The sequence below is a fragment of the Papio anubis genome, chromosome 7 (assembly GCF_008728515.1).
Source record: "Papio anubis isolate 15944 chromosome 7, Panubis1.0, whole genome shotgun sequence".
Classification (NCBI taxonomy): domain Eukaryota; kingdom Metazoa; phylum Chordata; class Mammalia; order Primates; family Cercopithecidae; genus Papio; species Papio anubis.
Window position 1 is genome coordinate 39,292,073 of NC_044982.1, and position 21,358 is coordinate 39,313,430.

The 21,358-nt window shown below is 40.5% G+C and overlaps 1 protein-coding gene across 1 annotated transcript; it reads left to right on the plus strand.

The window, feature by feature from the left end:
• Window positions 1–243: 243 nt before the first annotated feature.
• On the plus strand, window positions 244–20,620 carry ATP6V1D (ATPase H+ transporting V1 subunit D). The gene is made up of 9 exons (XM_003901944.3): window positions 244–526; window positions 7,107–7,224; window positions 9,478–9,557; window positions 11,054–11,121; window positions 12,668–12,712; window positions 14,255–14,358; window positions 16,669–16,735; window positions 17,891–17,969; window positions 19,928–20,620. Exons 1-9 carry the CDS (start codon window positions 486–488, stop codon window positions 20,067–20,069), a joined length of 744 nt encoding a protein of 247 aa, XP_003901993.1. The 5' UTR covers window positions 244–485; the 3' UTR covers window positions 20,070–20,620.
• Window positions 20,621–21,358: the final 738 nt, after the last annotated feature.

The following is a 21,358-nucleotide window of genomic DNA, read 5'->3' on the forward strand; positions in this document are numbered from 1 at the left end:
TAGCTAAGTAACATTCAAGGCGCAAGAAAGACATAGGACTCTGATTCCTTGCCCCTGAAGAATGTATCCTCGTTCACAGTTTCAGCTAACCATGAGATGGCGCTGTGACCAGAGACGACAGGTGGAGAGAAACAAGGCGTGCACGCTTCGCTCCTAGTCTTTGGCCTGGCACGTGCCGCGTATTGCGCAGCCTCAGGGAAGCTGGATGGGGAGGGGTTGGGAGGCGAACCGGAATTGAGGGACGGTTCCGCGGTGCGCGCGCCTAGACATCCGGGCAACGCCTCTGTTCTGTCCTCCCCCTTCCTCCTCTTGACAACCGGAAGCGGAAGTGAAAATGGGTGTCCCTGCTGCTTCTTAGCAACGAGAGGGGTCAAGTGACACAACCAGCTGACTCCTGTAGAGGAAGTCACTGTGGAGGCCAGTTCTGGAGCTGTTGTAGCCTCGGTTGCCCGGCCGGGGACCCGAGCCGAACAGTTATCGTCAGAATGTCGGGCAAAGACCGAATTGAAATCTTTCCCTCGCGAATGTAAGTAAAGGAATGGGATGAGCCGCTTTCACAGGGTTAGGAACCCAGAGCGCGATCCCTTCAGACCCTGGGCCACAGTGAGGGTCCTTGTTTCTTGAGCTTTTCCCAGGCTCTTCGTGACGGCCTCTTCGCACATTCCTCCTGAGTGAATCAGGCTGGATGAAGCGATCCCAGCCGGTAGGAAAAGGCGCCCGGCCGGCGGGCTTTTGTGGAGGCCCGCTGTCTTTATTCATTAATGGATTCATCCATTCCACATACCCTTACTGAGCCGGGCACTGGATTTATATAACTGAACCGTCGCCACCTCTGCCCTCACAGAGCTCACAGTTTATGTAGCCAGACATTCGTCTGGAAAGGCCAAGGAGGTTTTAATAAATGCTCTGAGAAGGGACGTTTACTGAGGATATAGAAGAGCTCCCTAAGCCAAAGTGGGGATGGAATCGAATCGCCTTAGCATAGTCCTCGGATTCGATCTTGGATCCCCCTTACTCATTTTCCAAGATCCCACCAAATGTCACCGGCTGTGAGAGGATATCCCTGTGTTTCTGAGGCACAGCTTTTGCTCTCTCACCGCTGCACCTTGTTAAGACCTGTGTTAATACCAGTCATCACATTGTAAAGTAGATATTTGTTTATGTGTCTTTCTCTCCCACTAGACTGTGGGCTCTCTCCAGGATGAAATAATGTCTTAACAATCCATAGAAGGTCCACAAAAAAATATTTCTTGAAAGAACTCATGCTTGGGAATACGCTCAGTTGTGGGCTACCTTTCTTTTGGGGCCTGAATTCTTTGTCAGGAAAGTGGCATATCACTGTAGGTTTTTGGCTACTTTGTAAAGAAAATTTTGACGTTTTCTCAAATGTGCCCAACAACTCGCTCCCTTTCTCCTCCTCATCCTGTTTATTTTTATTTATTTAGTTTGTTGTTTGTTTTAATAAGAGACAGGGTCTCGCTCTGTCTCCCAGGCTGAAGTGCAGTGGTGTGATCATAGCTCACTGCAGCCTCAAACTCCTGGGCTCAAGCGATCCTCCCGCCTCAGCCTCCCTGGCGGCTGGGATTATAGGTGGGAGCCACCGCGCCTGGCTTTCCCTTTTTCTTTACAGTGAGGAAGCAGAAAATCAGTTTTAACCCTGACATTTAGATCCTTTTATTGTGGTCCTATCTCTGTGGGGGTGTTTTGTTGTTTTTCCTCTTTCTGTCCTTTCTCTGAGAGAATCTGAGGACGCTTAAAATAAAAGTCACATTCAAACCTGAAGCCCAGATTTGTCTCTGCCAGGGTGACTACATAGCTCTTAATGAAATGAAGTTTTTAAATTTTTTACCTTCACCTATTGACTTTCTAATAGCTGTTTGCACTAAGTAGGCAGCAAGCTAGTTGTGGGGAAATAAAGATGGGGACTATCCCGGGTTAGTGGCAACTGCAGAACTCCTAGCACGTGATGACTCAGTCAAAACTTAGGCACTGAGAGACACCGACGCTAGTTTATCTTCTAGCAGCGTAAAACCTGCCCCAAGGGTGACCCCAGCCCCCCCCATTAAAATGCCTGCCTGAAAAAGCTCAAAACTAGGAGGAGAATTTACTGTTTGTTCTAGTCAACACCTAATTGACAGACCCCTGTCCTTCCTTTTTTAGAGCATTTACGAAAAACAGGCTTACAATTGTGAATATGTTATCTCTTCCAACTCTGGTGTCCCTTCAAGTATCTTAGAGAGCCATTTCTTTGAAATGTAATCATCAGGATGGATAGGGCCTTTGTCTCCCAGTCTGTGTGGGAGGATAGAACAATAACTTACTAATTGCCAGGTAGCATTGCGTTTACACTGACCAACCCTTTAAGTTTCTCTTCTCTGACTCTACTTGTGGCTGGCTTCCTGCCACTCCCTTACTTTCTTTTTTAAATGGCCAGTCACTCTGCACAAACCAGAATTGAGCTCAGCTCTTTCCCCTGCTATCAGTGGTTTACTGAATAAAATCTGTTTTCATTGCTTTAACGAATGTCTGGCTGTGTTTATCTTTGACAGCAGTCAGAATAACTTTTTGTTTTTACTTTGGAACTTTTACTTTGAGACTAAGAGGCAAAAATAGACGTCTTTGGGCTTAGGTAAGAAAAATAATAGGCTCATGAAGGTGAAAACTACTATTTGAAAGCTCTCAGCTTGCTGATTGAGAGGAAAATCAGGTGCAGGAAATAATCTCTAAATATTTTCCCCATGGCTGGCAGCAGGCTTTTTGTCATGTAGTCAGATGTCTTTGATTCAGCTGGAAGAAAAGTCATCATCCTAGCTAAAGGTCAAACTGTTTGAGTAGGACTGAGCAGCTCTGAAACAAAGGAGCAAGTTTTAAAAGCCATAGGCTAGAAAACATTGGCAGCTTGTTTCACAGACAGTTCCATTCAACAACAGTATTATTATGTGATGTTACTTTCACCCACTTTGGTACCACAGAAAGCAAAACAATTTTAGAGTGGAAGTAGAAGACGCATGAAAAATTTGGAGTCAACAGAAGTCCATTAAATCCAGGTTCTGCTACATATTAGCTGTCAGTGTGCAAGCTGCCCTTAGAGTTTCAGGAATTAAAATTGCCCATTTCACAGAGATACCATTCCCTAGGAGGAAATTAAAATTAACATGGTAAATTCAATTTTATCAACCAGTTTACCTTTTACTATAAACTGACTGCTATATGCAGTACTACAATTTGACTTAAATTTGATCCAGCTCTTTGAGCCCGAGTTCTAGTATTTACTGTCAACAATACAGTATGTTAAATGCACACATTGGGCTGGATAGCTCCTGCTCAGGCTGGAAACTAAACCAGCTTCACTTGATAAGATCTCTTATGAGGCCAGTCAGTGCAGAGTGAGCCAGTGATAATTGTTGTCTTTAAGGGGAGGCACACGGTTGGGGTACAGTGAACCTAGGTTGGAGCCTTAGTTTGAGCATTGGGAAAGTCAGTGGAATCAAAAGTCTGGTTCAGGTTCCTGCCCTGCCTTTTCTTCACTAAGTAACTTTGAGAAAGTTGTTTTACTTTTCTAAGCCTCATTTTTCTAATCTTTAAGTTAATGTCTAAAGTCCCTTTCAGCTATAGAATTGTCTTAGTGATCTTAGCCCTATGGTAAAAGATTCCAGTATAATCTAAGAATTTGGCCAAATGGGGTGTGTATGTGTGTGTTGTTGTTGTTGTTGTTGTTGTTTTGAGACAGGATTTCACTCTGTCACCCAGGCTGGAGTGCAGTGACCTGATCTTGGCTCGCTGCAACCTCTGCCTGCCGGGTTCAAGTGATTTTTGTGCCTCAGACTCCCAAGTAGCCGGGACCACAGGGATGCGGCACCATACCCGGCTAATTTTTGTATTTGTTTGGTAGAGATGGGGTTTCACTATGTTGGCCAGGCTGGTCTCAAACTCCTGACCTCAAGTTATCCACCTGCCTCGGCCTCCCAAAGTGTTGGTATTATAGGTGTGAGCCACTGCACCTGGTTTATTAGTACATGCGATTTTAAAACACCAGTCGTATGAAAATATATCCCCTTAAATCACTTTGTCTAGGTTAGGTTATACTGTGTCTAGGTTATACAATCTGTTGTTGAATTTTATTACCCAAACACTTGTTTTTTTGAGACCGAGTCTTGCTCTGTTGTCCAGGCTACAGTGCAGTGGCATGATCAGAGCTCACTGCAGCCTCGACCTCCTGGGCTCAATCAGTCCTCTCACCTCAGTCTTCTTTGTATCTGGGACTACAGGTGTGCCCTACCATGCCCAGGTAATTTTGGTATTTTTTTTTTGTAGAGACAGGTTTCACCATGTTGCCCAGGCTGGCCTTGAACTCCTGGACTCAAGCAATCTACCCACCTCAGCCTCCCAAAGTGCTGATTACAGGCATAAGCCACTGTACCACTTACCTTATTTAGAGCATTCTTCCTAAGGTCCTCCAGGTACTTTTCATTAGCTCTTTTTCCTGCCTGAAATATTCTTTCCCCAGAACTTATAACTGGCTCCTTTGGCTATTCTAGTCTCTTAAGAGAGGCTGTTCCTGATCACCCAATCTAAAGTGAACACCATGTTTGCTTCTCTCACAATTCCTTATTTTAATTTTATTGTAGCATGTGCTACTGCATGGCATGACATTTTTTTTCTTTTCTTTCTTTTTTTTTTTTTTTGAGACAGGGTCTTACTCTACAGCCTCAAACTGGGCTCTACTTTTTTTCATTATTAAATTTTATCTGGCATATGGCAGCAAGAACAGAAATGTCAGTTTCTGCTTGACTTTGGTATTGGGGCTTCTGATGGGGGAAAAAAATTGAAACAAGGAAGTGAGGAGACTTCAGTGTAAATTTAGCTTGTCACTTCTCAGGAATCTTATATATGTCATTTATTACCTAGAGTCTTTTACAAATTAATAAAATGATTGGTGTTAGGATCTTGATGATATCAAAACATGTTAATACCACACTTTTAATAGAAAATGTGGTAAATTATTGTGGTATAAAAAATGCAGGCCAGGTGCAGTGGCTCATACCTGTAATCCCAGCACTTTGGGAGGCCAAGGTGGGCGGATCACCTGAGGTCAGGAGTTCGATACCAGCCTGACCAACTTGGAGAAACCCCGTCTCTACTAAAAACACAAAATTAGCCGGGCATGGTGGCACATGCCTGTAATCCCAGCTACTCGGGATGCTGAGGCAGGAGAATCGCTTGAACCCGGGAGGCGGAGGTTTTGTGAGCCGAGATCCCGCCATTGCACCCTCCAGCCTGGGCAACAAGAGCGAAACTCCGCCTGAAAAAAAAAAAAAATAATAAAATAAAAATAAAATGCAAAATGTACAAAAGAATATAGTAGTAAAAAGTAAATCCATATTTTTCATCCAGTCCCATTTATCAAAGGTAACTCTTGCCAGTTTTTCTGAATCCTTTCTAGAACTATTCTCTGCATCTATATAAGCACATTTTTTCCTTACTTTGCGTAAGACTGTAATATAGACAGCACATGCCTATATACCTTCGTCTTTTTTAATGACTGTATATCATTCCATGGTAGGTGAACTATGATGTATTTAGCATTTAGCTTGTTTCTCCCTTTTGCTATTACCATAATGCTGGAGTACCCATCTTTTAAACCTTGCACATGTTTTTGTACACATGTGGGGATAAATTTGTAGGATAAATTCCTCAAAGTGGAATTGTTGGTCTTGAAAATAATTGCGTTTAAAATTTTGATATATATTAGTGGATAGATTTTTAAATCCTTAATATACCTCCAATGGAAACTAAAATGTAGATATTATTTTAACTTACAAATCAGATAAGTATTTAAAATATGTTGGCATCATAAAATAAGGCTCCTGATAATGTTTATTATGATTTAATAAATATTCCAGATATTGATTCTAAAATTCTTTCTGTTGTAAATTAATAAACTTTTCATTTATGGAACACTGATGGTAGAAATCTACATTATTGAAAAACCAGTTGTCTTAGTCCATTTTCTGCTGCTATAACAATACTTGAGACAGGGTAATTTATAAAGAAAAAAAAATTTATTTGGTTCATGGTTCTGGAGGCTGAGAAGGGTGAGGGCCTTCTTGCTGTGTCATCCCATGGCAGAAGGCAAGAGGGTGAGAGAGAGATCAAGAAAGGGTCACACATGCCTTTTTATTTCCTTCCAAAGGGACAGGGTCAGGTGCAGTGGTTCATGCCTGTAATCCCAGCACTTTGGGAAGCTGAGGCTGGAGGATTGCATGAGACCAGGAGTTAGAGGCTGCAGCGAGCTATGATCACACCACTGCAATCCAGCCTGGGTGACAGAGCAAGACCCTGTCTCAAAAAATAAGGAGTCGGACCGGGCGTGGTGGCTCATGCCTGTAATCCTAGTACTTTGGGAGGCTGAGGTGGGAAGATCACTTAAAGTCAGGAATTCGAGATCAGCCTGGTCAATATGGTGAAACCCTGTCTCTACTAAAAAATACAAAAAAATTAGCTGGACTTGGTGGCACACGCCTGTAGTTCCAGCTACTTGGGAGGCTGGGGCAGGAGAATCGCTTGAACCTGGGAGGTGGAGGTTGCAGTGAGTCAAGATCGCGCCATTGCGTCCAGCCTGGGCTTCACAGTGAGACTCAGTCTCAAAAAAAAAACAAAAAACAAAAATGGAGTCTTGCTACTATCTTTACCCATGCTGGACTTGGACTCCTGGGCTCAAGGGATCCTCCCACTTACACCTGTAGCTGGGATTACAGGTGTGCCCAGCTGCACTCACATTTATAACCAACCCACTCCTGCAATATGGAATCCAGTCTTACCATAATGACATTAATCCACTCATGGAGGTCAGATCCCATGTGACCCAGTCATCTCTTAACAGTCCCACCTCTCAACATTGTTGCATTGGAGATTGTTTCCAACACATGAAGATTGGGGACATATTCAAGCCATAGCATCAGTTAAACCTGTCAGCTACAAATTCTCTATATATTCTCACTCTCATCACATCAAAGGATAAAGGATAATTTTAACACTGGTGGGGAGGTTTTTTGTCTCTTAAACAATGAAAATAGATGTCTTTAACTTTGTTTATGTTTATATAGGGCACAGACTATCATGAAGGCTCGTTTAAAGGGAGCACAGACAGGTCGAAACCTCCTGAAGAAAAAATCTGATGCCTTAACTCTTCGATTTCGACAGATCCTAAAGAAGATAATAGAGGTAGAATGAACTTAGAATAGTATTCATTTTGGGAAAATCCAGCATGGCCCTTAGCATTTTTTTTTGGTTATTTTAATTAAATTTTTTCTTTCAAAAGTAAAAATATCATTATAAGTTTAACAAGTGTCAAATATCAAATAGTTCATTTAATAAAATCCAAACTCTTCAGTGTTGCATGTAAAGCTCCACTTGATCTGATTGGCCCCCTGCCTGCCTCTCTTACCTCATTTAGAGCGTTCTTCCTAAGGTCTTCCAGGTACTTTTCATTAGCTCTTTTTCCTGCCTGAAATACTGTTTCCCCAGAACTTATAACTGGATCCTTTGGCTGTTCTAGTCTCTTAAGAGAAGCTATTCCTGTTCACCCAATCTAAAGTGAATACCATGTTTGCTTCTCTCACAATTCCTTATTTTAATTTTATTGTAGCATGTACTACTGCATGGCATGACATTTTCTTTCTTTTCTTTTTTTTTTTTTTTTTGAGACTAGGTCTTACTCTACAGCCTCAAACTGGGCTCCAGTGATCTTCCCACCTCAGCCTCTCAAGTAGCTGGAACTACAGGTGTATGCTACCATTCTCAGCTCATTTTTTTTTTTTTTTTAGTAGAGACAAGGTCTCACTATGTTGCCAAGGCTGGTCTTTTTGACTCCTGGGCTCCAACAGTCTTTCCGTCTTGGCCTCCCAAAGTGCTGAGTTTACAGTTTTTGTGTTTTATTTTTAAACCCGTATGTACTTAACAAAAGTATTTTCTATGAGTGCTGTTTTTATTTTTATTTTTTTAGTTTTTGTGGAGATGGGGTCTTGCTTTATTGCCCAGGGTGATCTCAAACACCTGGGCTCAAGTGATCCTTCCACCTCAGTCTTCCAAAGCACTGGGATTATAGGCGTTAGCCACTGTGCCTGGCCCTGTACTACTTTTGATTATTTGTGAAGTTGAGGAACTTTTCATGCTTACTGGCAATTTGATTTTCTTGGTAAATGTCTTTTTTTTTTTTTCTTTGGTAGAGGTTCTATGTCTATTCTGCCTAATGTGTAAAATGTTAAAAGTATTTTCTCCATGCCATTTCTTATCTTTTAACTTAAAAAAAAAAAAAAAGTTAATACTAGGTGTGGTGACTCATGCCTGTAATCCCAACACTTTGGGAGGCCGAGGTGGGAGGATGGTTTGAGCCCAGGAATTTGAGACCAGCCTAGGCAACATAGTGAGACCTTATCTCTACAAAAATAAGAAGAAGAAGAAGAAGAAGAAGAAAATTAGCGGAGTATGGTGGCATGCACCTGTAGTCCCAGCTACTTGGGAGCCTGAGGCAGGAGGATTGCCTGAGCCTAGGAGTTTGAAGCTGCAGTGAGCTATGATTACACCACTGTACTCTAGCCCAGGCAACAAAGTGAGACCTTGTCTCAAAAAAGAAAAAGAAAAAGAAAAAAAAGTTAAATTTTTTTTTCCTTTGGTCAAATCTGTTAGTCTTTTTCTTTATATAGCTTCTGAGTTACACATAAGGCTTAGAAAAGACCTAAAATGATTAGGAAAAATGTTATACCACATTTTCTTTGGTTACTCTACAGTTTTTTTCTTTAAATCTTTATCTTAATTATGTCTGAATTTTGGGGGCAATATGATGTGAGGTAGGTAGCTTTATCATTTTGTAAGTGTGTAGACAGTTGAGTGGTTTCTTTACTAAATTTCCATATTGACCTGGGGTTGTTTCTGAACCCTCTAGTCTATTTCATTGACTTAACTGTCCCATACCAGATGTATTAATATTTCCTTATTGTAGCTGTACCTTTTTAATACCTGGGAAGCCAACTCCCTACCCAGCTGACCCATTTTTTCTTCTATTTCTGAAACATTATTGAATATTCTCAAACATTAGATATTCCAGATGTACTTTAAAATTAATACAGCATTAGGATTTTGACTGCAACTGCAGTGAATTTAAGAGATTAGTTTGAGTAGATCAGCTTGTACCCATTCAGTAATAAATTAGGTCCTTCAGTAAAGATTCAGTTTTCTGTTTTTCAGTGCATTTATTCTGTTTTAATTTTATAAAACTCATAGTTTTGTAATATTGTTAGTGATCGTAACCAAAACTGTTAAAAATTGGAAATTTCTATTTGTTTTATCATTATCAAACAAATATTTACATGCACAGCCAGCATAAAATACTGATGGTTATTAAAGGAACATAATTATGATGGGATTTTTCCTTGTAAAAGGCTTGATTGAATCTGCTCTTGATTTATGCTTTTCCAGACTAAAATGTTGATGGGCGAAGTGATGAGAGAAGCTGCCTTTTCATTAGCCGAAGCCAAGTTCACAGCAGGTGACTTCAGGTAAGGAGACTAAACGGGGTGTTTTGAAACAAAACAAAGTGATGTCAGGCTCCTCATTTCATTTAAAAAACATTTTTTAATTTAGAAATAACCATCAAGGACAAATGATATAGTAATAATAAGGAAGAATTCTTTTAACCCCATCACCTTAACTGCACTGTCATCCTCCACATGCATTCTTACATAGTTGCAGGCGCAGGATATTTAATATTTTAGCGTCCATTTTCATTTAACGTTGTATCATAAACATTTTTCCTTATTTTCAACATGGCTGTATGATCTTTCTCAAGATGTATTTTTTTTTTCTCCTAATGCTGGATATTTGGGTTAATTCTCATGGTTTTGGAATATTAGGGAAAGTGTAGTGAACATCTTTACACATATGTATTTTTGTTTCTACTGAATTATTAGGATAAATTTTTGAGAATTGGATTATTTAAAAGGCATGAACTTCATGGCTTTGGTGACATCAGTAAATCCTTTACAAAGCATACAAAATGGCTTGCAAATGTGTTATGCCAATTTATATATGTTATGTAATTTTCCAAATAACACTGTGAGATAGGTAAGGCAAGCACTGTTATTCTCAGTTTTAATTAAATGCCTTCCTGAGGTCACTTGGCTAATTAGGGGCAGAGGCAGAAGTTGTTTTCAAGAAGTTTCTGATTTTAGTCTTTTCCTAATGACATGATGCCTATTATCTAGGAGCTTTCACTGCTCTTGGGCCTTAATAAGGCCCTTTGAAGTGGTAGGCTTTAATTTTTGCCAGTGCTGGCAAGATCACAGCTTGCATTGAATTTTCTAGCAGAGGGTGGAGATCAATAGTGTATAAGTGGTATGTGAGTGTTTTAGGGTGGTTATGGGAAAGACACTTTCTATAATATTTATTTTCGTTTTGTTTTGAGACTGGGTTATGAGATTGGCTAATTTTTGTATTTTTGGGTTTCGCCACATTGCCCAGGCTGGTTTTGAACCCCTGGTCTCAAACAATCCTCCTGCCTCGGCCTCCCAAAGTGCTGGGATTACAGGCGTGAGCTATCACACCCTGCCAGGAAGGCACTTTCTGGTAACATTTGAGAAGTCACACAAAGCCAGATGCAAGATGTTTCCAGGGTAAAGGAACTGAACGCCAGCTTAATCAATTCAACGGGAAACCTAGGAAGAAGTTTTCTCCATCTTACACTAGTAGAAGAACTCTTACGGTTACATCCATGTGGCACACCTCTGACTGAAAACATAAGCAATCCACGAACTTTAAAATCATTCTTTGTTGTTTTCTTACTGCTAATGTTTTGAATATTGTTCATTCTCTGCTTTCAGAGGCCCTCCTCTGGCAGTAATGATGTTTCTCCCTTTTTGGAAAGAGGACAGTTATCAAAACATACTTAATTGTGACATCTCACTCTTGGTCTCATTTAATGTAAAACTATCCAATGAGTCCCTAGAGGTTTATTTCTAAAGAGTCTGCTAAATAAAGGCTTTCTCTTTTTCTGCAGCACTACAGTTATCCAAAATGTAAATAAAGCCCAAGTGAAGATTCGAGCGAAGAAAGATAATGTAGCAGGTAACGTTTCAACCTTTTAGAAACTCTTTGGGGAGAAAAGAGGTGACATTTTAAAATTAACCTGTTTATACAGCAAGATCTTAATGTCCTAGTTTCTTCCTTCTACTTAGAACAAGTTGATTGGCTTTACATGTTAAAATCATTAACAACCAGGTTTCTAATTACTGAAAATAATTTGACTTTTGTATAGAAGTGAACACTTAAGAAGGCAGGGTCCAGCCAGGCACGGTGGCTCATGTCTGTAATCCCAGCACTTTGGGAGGCCGAGGCAGGCGGATCATAAGGTCAAGGAGTTTGAGACCAGCCTGGCCAACATGGTGAAACCCTGTCTCTACTAATACAAAAATTAGCTGGGCGTGGTGGCATGCACCTGTAGTCCCAGCTACTTGGGAGGCTGAGGCAGGAGAATCGCTTGAACCCAGGAAGCAGAGGTTGCAGTGAGCTGAGATCACACCACTGCACTCCATCCTGGGCGACAGAGTGAGACTTCATCTAAAAATAAAAAATGAAAAATAAGGCAGGTTCCGCTGGATGTGGTGACTCACACCTGTAATCCCAGCACTTTGGGAGGCTGAGATGGGTGGATCACCTGAGGTCAGGAGTTTGAGACCAGCCTGGCCAAGGTGAAACCCCATCTTTACCAAAAAATACAAAAATTAGGTCAGGCATAGTGGCTCACACCTGTAATCCCAGCACTTTGGGAAGCCAAGGTGGGCGGATCACCTGAGGTCGGGAGTTCAAGACCAGCCTGACTAATATGGAGAAATTCCATCTCTACTAAAAATACAAAATTAGCCGGATGTGGTAGCACATGCCTGTAATCCCAGCTACTCGAGAGGCTGGGGCAGGCGAATCACTTGGACCCAGGAGGCAGAGGTTGTGGTGAGCTGAGATTGCGCCCTTGCACTCCAGCCCAGGCAACAAGAGCGAAACTCCTCTTAAAAAAAAAATTAGCTGGGCGTGGTATGTGCCTGTTGTCCCAACTACTTAGGAGGCTGAGGTGGGAGAATCACTTGACCCCAGGAGGCGATGGTTGCAGTGAGCTGAAGACCACACCACCGCACTGCAGCCTGGGCGACAGAGTGAGACTCTGTCTCAAAAAGAAAAAAAAGAGAAGGCAAGTTCCTAAATTCATTAATTGAAACGAATTACAATTCCAGACTTAAGCTCTTGATTTTTGAGTTCGCTGAAAAAGAAACACAGAAAACAGTGATTAAGAAACAGAACTTGGCCAGGCGCGGTGGCTCATGCCTGTAATCCCAGCATTTTGGGAGGTTGATCACCTGAGGTCGGGAGTTCGAGACCCATCTTACCAACAGACGGAGAAACCTCGTCTCTACTAAAAATACAAAATTAGCCGGGTGTGGTGGTATATGCCTGTAATCCCACCTACTCAGGAGGCTGAGGCAGAAGAATTGCTTGAACCTGGGAGGCAGAGGTTGTGGTGAGGTGAGCTCATGCCATTGCACTCTAGCCTTGGCAAAAACAACAACAACAAAAAGAACTTAAAGGTTTGTGAATCCATATATGCTTCTATGTTTAACAGGTGTTACTTTGCCAGTATTTGAACATTACCATGAAGGAACTGACAGTAAGTGTGAAACTTTTTATATTACTTTGTGTCTCTGGGATTTCCTGTTTCCTCTTTAAATGAACTAAGTTCTGGAAAATGGTGCTAGATGTCGAGAGGTTCCTGAGTTAGAAATCCTTTTATCTGATATAGTGAGGACAATAGTTGATCAATTAATCAAAAGGTCTTAAGGCCAGGCACAATGGCTCATGCCTGTAATCCTGGCACTTTGGGAGGCTAAGGCAGGCAAATACCCGTCTCTACAAAAAATACAAAAAATCAGCTGGGTGTGGTAGCATGTGTCTGTAGTTTCAGCTACTTTGGGGGCTGAGGAGGGAGGACTGCTTGAACTGGGGAGGTAGTTGCAGTGAGTTCTGATCATGCGACTGCACTCCAGCCTGGGCAACAGAGCAAAACCTTGTCTCAAAAAAAAAAAAAAAAGATCTTATGCTAGGAAGTCATAAAACACTGTACATATCTTAAAATATTTCAGTATTTTATCAGAAATATATCAATGTAGAATCATTTGCTATTTAAAAAATATAAGGCCTTTTGAGTATGAATTCACTGATTAGACTTCTGTGTTGTCTTTCTGCGTATCCTACACCCACAATGCACTGCTTATAATTGCCATTTTGGGTCTCTTTAAAGTCAAATAAGATCTTAGACACTAGGATGCAACCTGAATGCAGATTCTTTCTAGATTTTTATAGCTCACTCCCACTTTTTAAATAACTGTCTTATTCATTCCATTCCTAATTTGACAGCATATTTTCTTTCTAAAGTAAAGTATTAACTTTTTTGATAGAAACAATATTCTTGGCTAGGCGCAATGGCTCACACCTGTAATCCCAGCACTTTGGGAGGCTGAGGCAGGTGGATTGCCTTAGCCCAGGAGTTTGAGACCAGCCTGGGCAACATGGTGAAACCCCGTCTCTATTCAAAAAGTTACAAAAATTAGCTGGACCTGGTGGCATGCGCCTGTGGTCCCAGCTACTCGGGAGGCTGAGGTGGAGGGGTTGCTTGAGCCTGAGAAGTGGAGCTTACAGTGAGCTGAGATTGCGCCACTGCACTCCAGCCTGGGTGGCAGAGTGAGACCCCATCTCAATAAATACATAAACAAACAAACAATATTCTTTCTTTTGGCACTCATATTTCCTTGTTTCATGTAATATTTAATTAAATCATATAGAATATTAAGTACATTTCATATGAAGAAGTAGAGCATTCTAGAGAGTCACCTGTTCACAGAGTATCATTGTACTCTGGGCATCAGGCAATATGATTTTCAAAGGGAATAACGGGCATCAAGCTAGTGAAGTGAAGGTTGGTTAAAAGCTTCTAGTTATATTTAGAATAGTATTCTTGTGGAAAACTGTATTTAGTAGCATGCTCCTATAGTGTTTGGGAAGTGAGATAGGTACTTCATGTTTACATTCAATGAAGATTAGTGAATTTGTCTTTCCATATTTGTTATTATTCTGAATTATCTCCTTTTGGGAAATTTTATAGGGAAGATTATTTACTCTCTAATTACAAATGTTGTCTGACTGGTTCTTTCAGGTTATGAACTGACTGGTTTAGCCAGAGGTGGGGAACAGTTGGCTAAATTAAAGAGGAATTATGCCAAAGCAGTGGAACTACTGGTGGAACTAGCTTCGCTGCAGGTAAGTAGCAAAAGACCTAGAGAACTGTTGTAGTTTGATTTCTAACAGTCAAGTGGAGGAGAGTCTGGTCTTGAGTCAGCATATACGGTGCTTTGTACTTTCAACTGTTCCCATGATCCTATGTAAAACAAACATAATATTTTGATTTCTGAAGTGATGGCTTTTGTACCATTGTCCCTACTTTTAAAAATTTATTTATTATTTTTTCGAGATGGAGTTTTAATCTTGTTGCCCAGACTGGAGTGCAATGGCGCGACCTCGGCTCACTGCAAACCTCTGCCTCCTGGGTTCAAGCGATTCTCCTGCCTCAGCCTTCCAAATAGCTGGGATTACAGGCATGGGCCACCATGCCTGGCTAACTTTTGTATTTTTAGTAGAGACGGGGTTTCGCCATGTTGGTCAGGGTGGTCTCGAACTCCTGACCTCAGGCGATCCACCCGCCTTGGCCTCCCAAAGTGCTGGGATTATAGGCATGAGCCACTGTGCCTGGCCCCTACTTTTTTTAATTTAAAAAATTATTTATTTTTCGAGATGGGGGTCTCACTCTGTCACCCAGGCTGGAGTGCAGTGGCATAATCTCAGCTCACTGTAGCCTCAACCTCCTGGGCTTAAGTGATCCGCCCACCTCAGCCTCCTGAGTAGCTGGGACTATAGGCATGCTGCATCACACCCAGCTAATTTTTGTATTTTTTGTAGAGATGGGGTTTCACCATGTCATCCAGGCTGGTCTCAAACTCCTGGGCTCAAGTAATCAGCCCGCCTCGTCCTCCCAAAGTCCTGGGATTATAGGTATGAGCCACCATACCCGGCCCCTACTTGTTATTATTAACAAAATGTATGTGCTATGGTACACTCTTACTTTTTTTGTTTTTGTTTTTTTTCTTTGAGACAAAGTCTTGCTCTGTTGCCCAAGCTGGAGTGCAGTGTTACGATCTTGGCTAACTGCAGCCTGGATCTCCTGGGCTCAAGCAGTCCTCCCGCCTCAGCCTCCCAAGTAGCTGGGACTACAAGTTTGTGCATAATTTTTTTGAATTTTTTAGTTGAAATGTGGTCTTGCTGTGTTGCCCAGGCTGGTCTCAAACTCCTGGCCTCAAGAAATCCTGCCATCTCAGCCTCCCAAAGTGCTGGAATTACAAGTGTGAGCCACCTCACCCAGCCCAGTTTCACTCTTTGCTAAGTGAGAACAGCAAGTTGATACTAGATTTAAATGTAAATGTAAATAAACATTTTGTGCATGGAAGGCCATTTTTTCCCCTATGTGGCCAGTTAGTATATATCTAGGTTATTAGTGCTTGATTTTTTCTTGTCATTTTTATGTTGTTATTTAGGTGAGATGGTAGTAAACAAATTATAATAGTGTCAACTCAAGTAAAGCCTGTTGAAGCAGAAATGATTTGATAAAGGTTTATTGAAAGCCAAATGTGAAGACTGACCCGGAAAGACACCAACAAAGTTGCGTGTGTTCTAGAGTCTGCTACAAGTTGGAAGGCTTTTATGGGAAAGTTTAGGAGAAGGGAGGACGACTCATACCCGAGTTGTCCTTTTCATTGGAGAGTACAATACAGAGGTCACAATCATTGGCTACAGATTGCAAATACAAGCTAAAATGTTCTACATGCAAGTAAATCATGAAGTAAAACTTCATGATTCAGAAACAAATCAGTGTCATTTTCAGTGTCAGTAGGTTGCATATTAATCAGTATGTCAACAGTCTGAGAAACAAGATTTCCTTACTCAGGGACAGGATATAAACCATGAATCATGAGATCTTTCAACCTGCCCAGGCAGGTTAATTTGAAAACCTACCAAATGTGACATGTAGGTTATCAATAGCATGGAAATAGCATTAGCCCTTTGGAAATCTCACAAGAATTTTGTTTTTGTTTTGTTGTGAAGAGACAGGGTCTTACTCTGTCACCCAAGCTGGAGTACAGTGGCAGTCATAGCTCACTGCAGCCTCAAACGATCCTCCCACTGCAGACTACCAAGTAGCCGGGACTACAGGTGCATGCTACTACACCCAGCTAATTTTTAAAATTTATTTCTTGTAGAGGCAAGGTCTCATTGCGTTGCCCAGGCTGGTCTTGAACTCCCAGCTTCATGTGATTCTCCCACCTCAGCCTCCCGAAGTGTTGAGGTCATAGGTGTGAGCCAAGCGCCCAGCCTAAGAATTTTGTTTTTTAAGCATGCTGAAAAGAAGTTGTCTTGGTTCTCAAGTGTTTTCTATAAGTGCAATCTTAGTGGAGTCAAGTGATCAGGGAATGATTGAGAAGACTTTGTGCTTACATTATTAATTTGTTCTTACTTTAGACTTCTTTTGTTACTTTGGATGAAGCTATTAAGATAACCAACAGGCGTGTAAATGCCATTGAACATGGTGAGTATAGGTACTCTGAGGTGCTTTGTCACTTGTCCATACCCCCCACTTGTCGTGAAACTGCTAGAATTCAGGCACTGTACTGAAGACTGAAAGGTGAGTAAGATGCTGCCCCTGCCTGCAGTGCAAAGAGAGAAGTGTGTCCATAGTACAAAAAAGTGTTATGAAGTGTTCTGATAGAAGTACCTGTATGATCTGCGGGAGTTACACACATAGGAAAGTGGTGACTTAAAAATTATGGAATGTTTTCTTCATTTCCAGTTATTCATGCCGTTATTTAAGGGTAGGAGTATTTCTCAAGATCCTTAGTGTTTTCTTTAGTTCTAATGGTTGAGTGATGTAACTTTTTGAGTACATTAAATATTTAACTTTAAATCACTATAAACCATTCTCCTTGATTTCTAAAAAATTTTCCTATTTGATGCACTTATTTTCCATCTCTTTTATTTCACTGTTTAAAAAATATGACTGCTTAGTGTTGACAGTGCTTTTTGCTCAATAAACTTAGTTTTTATTAAAGAAACACTCAATTTTAAGTAAGAAAGCAAAATTTGAAGTAAAGAAATTCCTTTGCTTGGGGCTGTATTAATGTTAGTGAGAAAGTTATCTCATTTTTAAAAAAACTTTTTTGACTGCTTGCTAGTGCCAGACTTCGTACATGAAAGTGGAAGAAAAAAAAAAAAAAGGATAATTTATACTTCTCACCCTCAGAGTTCACATTCTAGAAGCAGAATAGGTAAACTCTATGCAAAGTCAAACCTAATGACATAAACTCAAAATCGAGCATTCTCTCTCCTCAATTTTTTAACAGTTGATTGCTACTATATTGAAAATAACATCTGTGCTTCAATGTTACATATTCATAGAATTCAGCACATTCAGTGTTATATTTGTTATGGTCCCATAGGTTATCTGCATAGAAAAGATACTAGAAGGGTATACACCAACACGTTTACAGTAGTTACTCTTTTGGATATTCGGATTATACTCCATTTTGTGTTTTTTTCTTTGTGTTTTTATTTTCCAAGTTCTCTGCATTAAATGCATATTAATTTTACAATTAGGAAAAAATAACTGGTTATACAAATGAGCACTGATAATTTGAAAAAAGGGGTTTGAAGTTCTCACACATATTATTATTTTTTTTAACTCTAGTCATCATTCCCCGGATTGAACGTACTCTTGCTTATATCATCACAGAGCTGGATGAGAGAGAGCGAGAAGAGTTCTATAGGTTTGTTGAAATTGGCAGTTATTGATCATTTTTTGTTTTCCATATTCCAAAGGCTCTATTTGCTGAATGACTTGTTGGTTTATGTTCTTTAGAATTAGCACAGCTTGTGTTTTATTTTGATAAATAAGAAGCATGAAATATTACCAAAAGTTGTGGAAGCAAATCTGTCAAGTTTTACATGTTCCTATAACATGGCATTTCCAAAAACTTAGGCCTTTCAGAGAAACTATTTAGACTTAATTTTTAAAAATATATACGTTTTAAGATAGTCAAATGCAGTAGTGAAAAGTGGGGAAAGAGTAGAACAAGGAGTTTGATCTGTAACTGATTGTGAATAATAGAGATAACTCACTACCTTCGGACCAGCCAAGACTCAATTATTCTTTTTCTAATTATTTTTTTTTGTATGTGTGAGACAGAGTCTGGCTCTGTCACCCAGGCTGGAGTGCAATGGTGATCTTGGCTCATGTGCCACCATGCCTGGATAATTTTTTTGTACTTTTAGTAGAGATGGGGTTTCACCATGTTGGCCAGGCTGGTCTCAAAACTCCTGGCCTCAAGTAGTCCACCCACCTTGGCCTCCCAAAGTGCTAGGATTACAGGCATGAGCCACTATGCCTGGCTCTTGATTATTCTTTTTTTTTTTTTTTTTGAGACGGAGTGGCCCAGGCTGGAGTGCAGTGGCTGGATCTCAGCTCACTGCAAGCTCCGCCTCCCGGGTTCACGCCATTCTCCTGCCTCAGCCTCCCGTGTAGCTGGGACTACAGGTGCCTGCCACCTCGCCTGGCTAGTTTTTTGTATTTTTTAGTAGAGACGGGGTTTCACTGTGTTAGCCAGGATGGTCTCGATCTCCTGACCTCGTGATCCACCCGTTTCGGCCTCCCAAAGTGCTGGGATTACAGGCTTGAGCCACCGCACCCGGCCCCTGATTATTCTTTAAAATGAAATGATGATTTAGATTGGGTGTCTCCTACATAAAAACTGAGAGAAGAAACTAGAATTCAGCTGTTATTCAACAAATATGTATTTCATGTTGAATATGTTAAGGAGAAGGTATAAGGCACCTGGAGGCATTACCAAATAGTATATAAATCACGCCATTAGAGAATTAGCACAGCACTTGGGGAGAAATTATGCATGTCCATGAATTGATTATGAACATTTAGAGTCAACAGCGATAAATACTAAACTGGTGGTATACAGGGGTCTGTATACTCAGTTCAGAGAAATGGGAGGTAGGTGAAGGCAAGAGTATTTAGGAAAGACATGGGAGGTCTTAGATCTGGAGTTACCATCTAATTATGGTTTATAATCTTAATTATCAAAGGTTAGTTTCTGTCCTTCCATGATACTCAGGGTTGTGTTGAGCCAAAATTTAAAAAAAATGCCTGAATGCTCAAAATCTGTTCCATTAGAGAATGGATTTCAAAATTTAACCTACTAAAGGCTTCTAGGCCAGGCTCGGTGGCTCATGCATGTAATCCCAGCACTTTAGGAGGCCAAGTGGGTGGATCACAAGGTCAGGAGTTCAAGACCAGCCTTGCCAAGATGGTGAAACCCCGTCTCTACTAAAAATTAAAAAAAAATTATCCAGGCGTGGCGACACGCACCTGTAATCCCAGCTACTTGGGAGGCTGAGGCAAGGAATTGCTTGAATCCAGAGGTGGAGGTTGCAGTGAGCCAAGATTGTGCCACTACACTCCACCCTGGGCGACAGAGTGAGATTCCGTCTCAAAAAAAAAAAAGACTTCTATCTCAGGTTAAACCAGTTATTAGCTTAAAATTAGTATTTTTTAAAAAGGGTTATAAATAAATTACTGAAAATGAAATTAGTAAAAGTACCAAGTTTTTTTTTTCTAGGTATAGGTGTTTATTATCCTTGTGACAAAACTAAAAGAAATCAAATCTACTTAATATTGAAAGTGTTTAAAAAATGCACCCCCACCTGTATTTTACAGGTTAAAGAAAATACAGGAGAAGAAAAAGATTCTAAAGGAAAAATCTGAGAAGGATTTGGAACAAAGGAGAGCAGCTGGAGAGGTGTTGGAGCCTGCTAATCTTCTAGCTGAAGAGAAGGATGAGGATCTTCTGTTTGAATAATCTTTCCTGTTCTGGTTCTTTTAGAAACCCTAACACTGGCTTCATCTTAATTCATAGTGTGTAGGTTTGATTTGTCTGGCTATTTATTTTTTGGCCTAAGAATTTCACTGGTTGTAAAATTTACCTGGATGTCTGTTTATGGGATTACTTTTGCAGAATCATAATTTAGCAACCATTTATCATGGATGAAAGAGATCTGTAAAACCTGCCCAGGAACTTAAAGAATTTACTCTGAAGTGTTATCCTACTCCATTTACATCTGTGTTACACGTGCTGTGCTTACCAAGCATATTAGGAAATACCTCTTAGGAAGCATTAGTGGTCTCAGGCCAATTACTGTGGAGCAGCTTTCATTCCTACCCTCTTGCAAACCTTGGCGCTGTTGTCTGAAATTGCTGCAGCCATTCTTGTGTTACCATGGTACTTCTCAAACTTTGTGAAAACCTGCACTTTTCCTTGCATGACAGGTCCCTGTCTTGTCTGTCATGGGAGCAGTTCTGCCAATTTAAATGTGACTGTGGTATAAACAGAGTAAAATGATTTAAAAATAAGTCATTCAATTTTTATTAATTTACTGTTAAGTCATGTTCTCATGCTCAGATCAGTAGTGTCAGCCAGAGCTTTCTCTGCAGACATGTAGGAAGTGAGTGGCCATTTTTCCCCCTCCATGTATTAGAGTTTTACAAAAAGGCTTACTTTGAGACAACTATTGCGTTTTGGGGTACTAATAAATGATTGCTGGTGAGTTATGAGGGCATTATAATACCTCCTTATTTGCTAATCTAAGAAAATAACTAGTTCCCATTTTAGAGTAAGAAATAAGGTAACTTTTTACTATTTATAAGTGATAAAAATATGTTTTCATTTATGAAGATGAACCATTTGGCCACATCAGGTGTCTGAGGTTTTTAGTAGTTTGATTTGGCATGAGCCATCCATGATTACTCAGTCTTTCTTGAAACCAGTTCCAGGCATTTTTGACATGATTGGCCATGTTTAGTTCTGAAATTGTGACACTATCTTTATTAATATTGTATTTTAATCAAGTGACATCACAGTCTAGGTAGTTTTTCTTTTCTTTTTTTTTTTTTGAAACAGAGTCTCATTCTGTAGCCCAGGCTGGAGTGCAGTGGCAGTGACACTGGTTCACTGCAACGTCCACCTCCTCAGTTCAAGAGATTCTTCTGCCTTACTCCCCAAGTAGTTGGGATTATAGTTGTGCGCCACCATGCCCAGCTAATTTTTGCATTTTTAGTAGAGATGGGGTTTCACCATGTTGGCCAGGCTGG

What these genes read in the sequence shown, in the direction of transcription:
- ATP6V1D (XM_003901944.3), top strand. Translation starts at nt 486, where the DNA reads ATGTCGGGCAAAGACCGAATTGAAATCTTTCCCTCGCGAAT. An exon ending in GAAGAAAGATAATGTAGCAG is followed by an intron (nt 11,122 to 12,667) that starts GTAACGTTTCAA and finishes TATGTTTAACAG; the next exon opens with GTGTTACTTTGCCAGTATTT. An exon ending in TGTAAATGCCATTGAACATG is followed by an intron (nt 16,736 to 17,890) that starts GTGAGTATAGGT and finishes TTTTAACTCTAG; the next exon opens with TCATCATTCCCCGGATTGAA.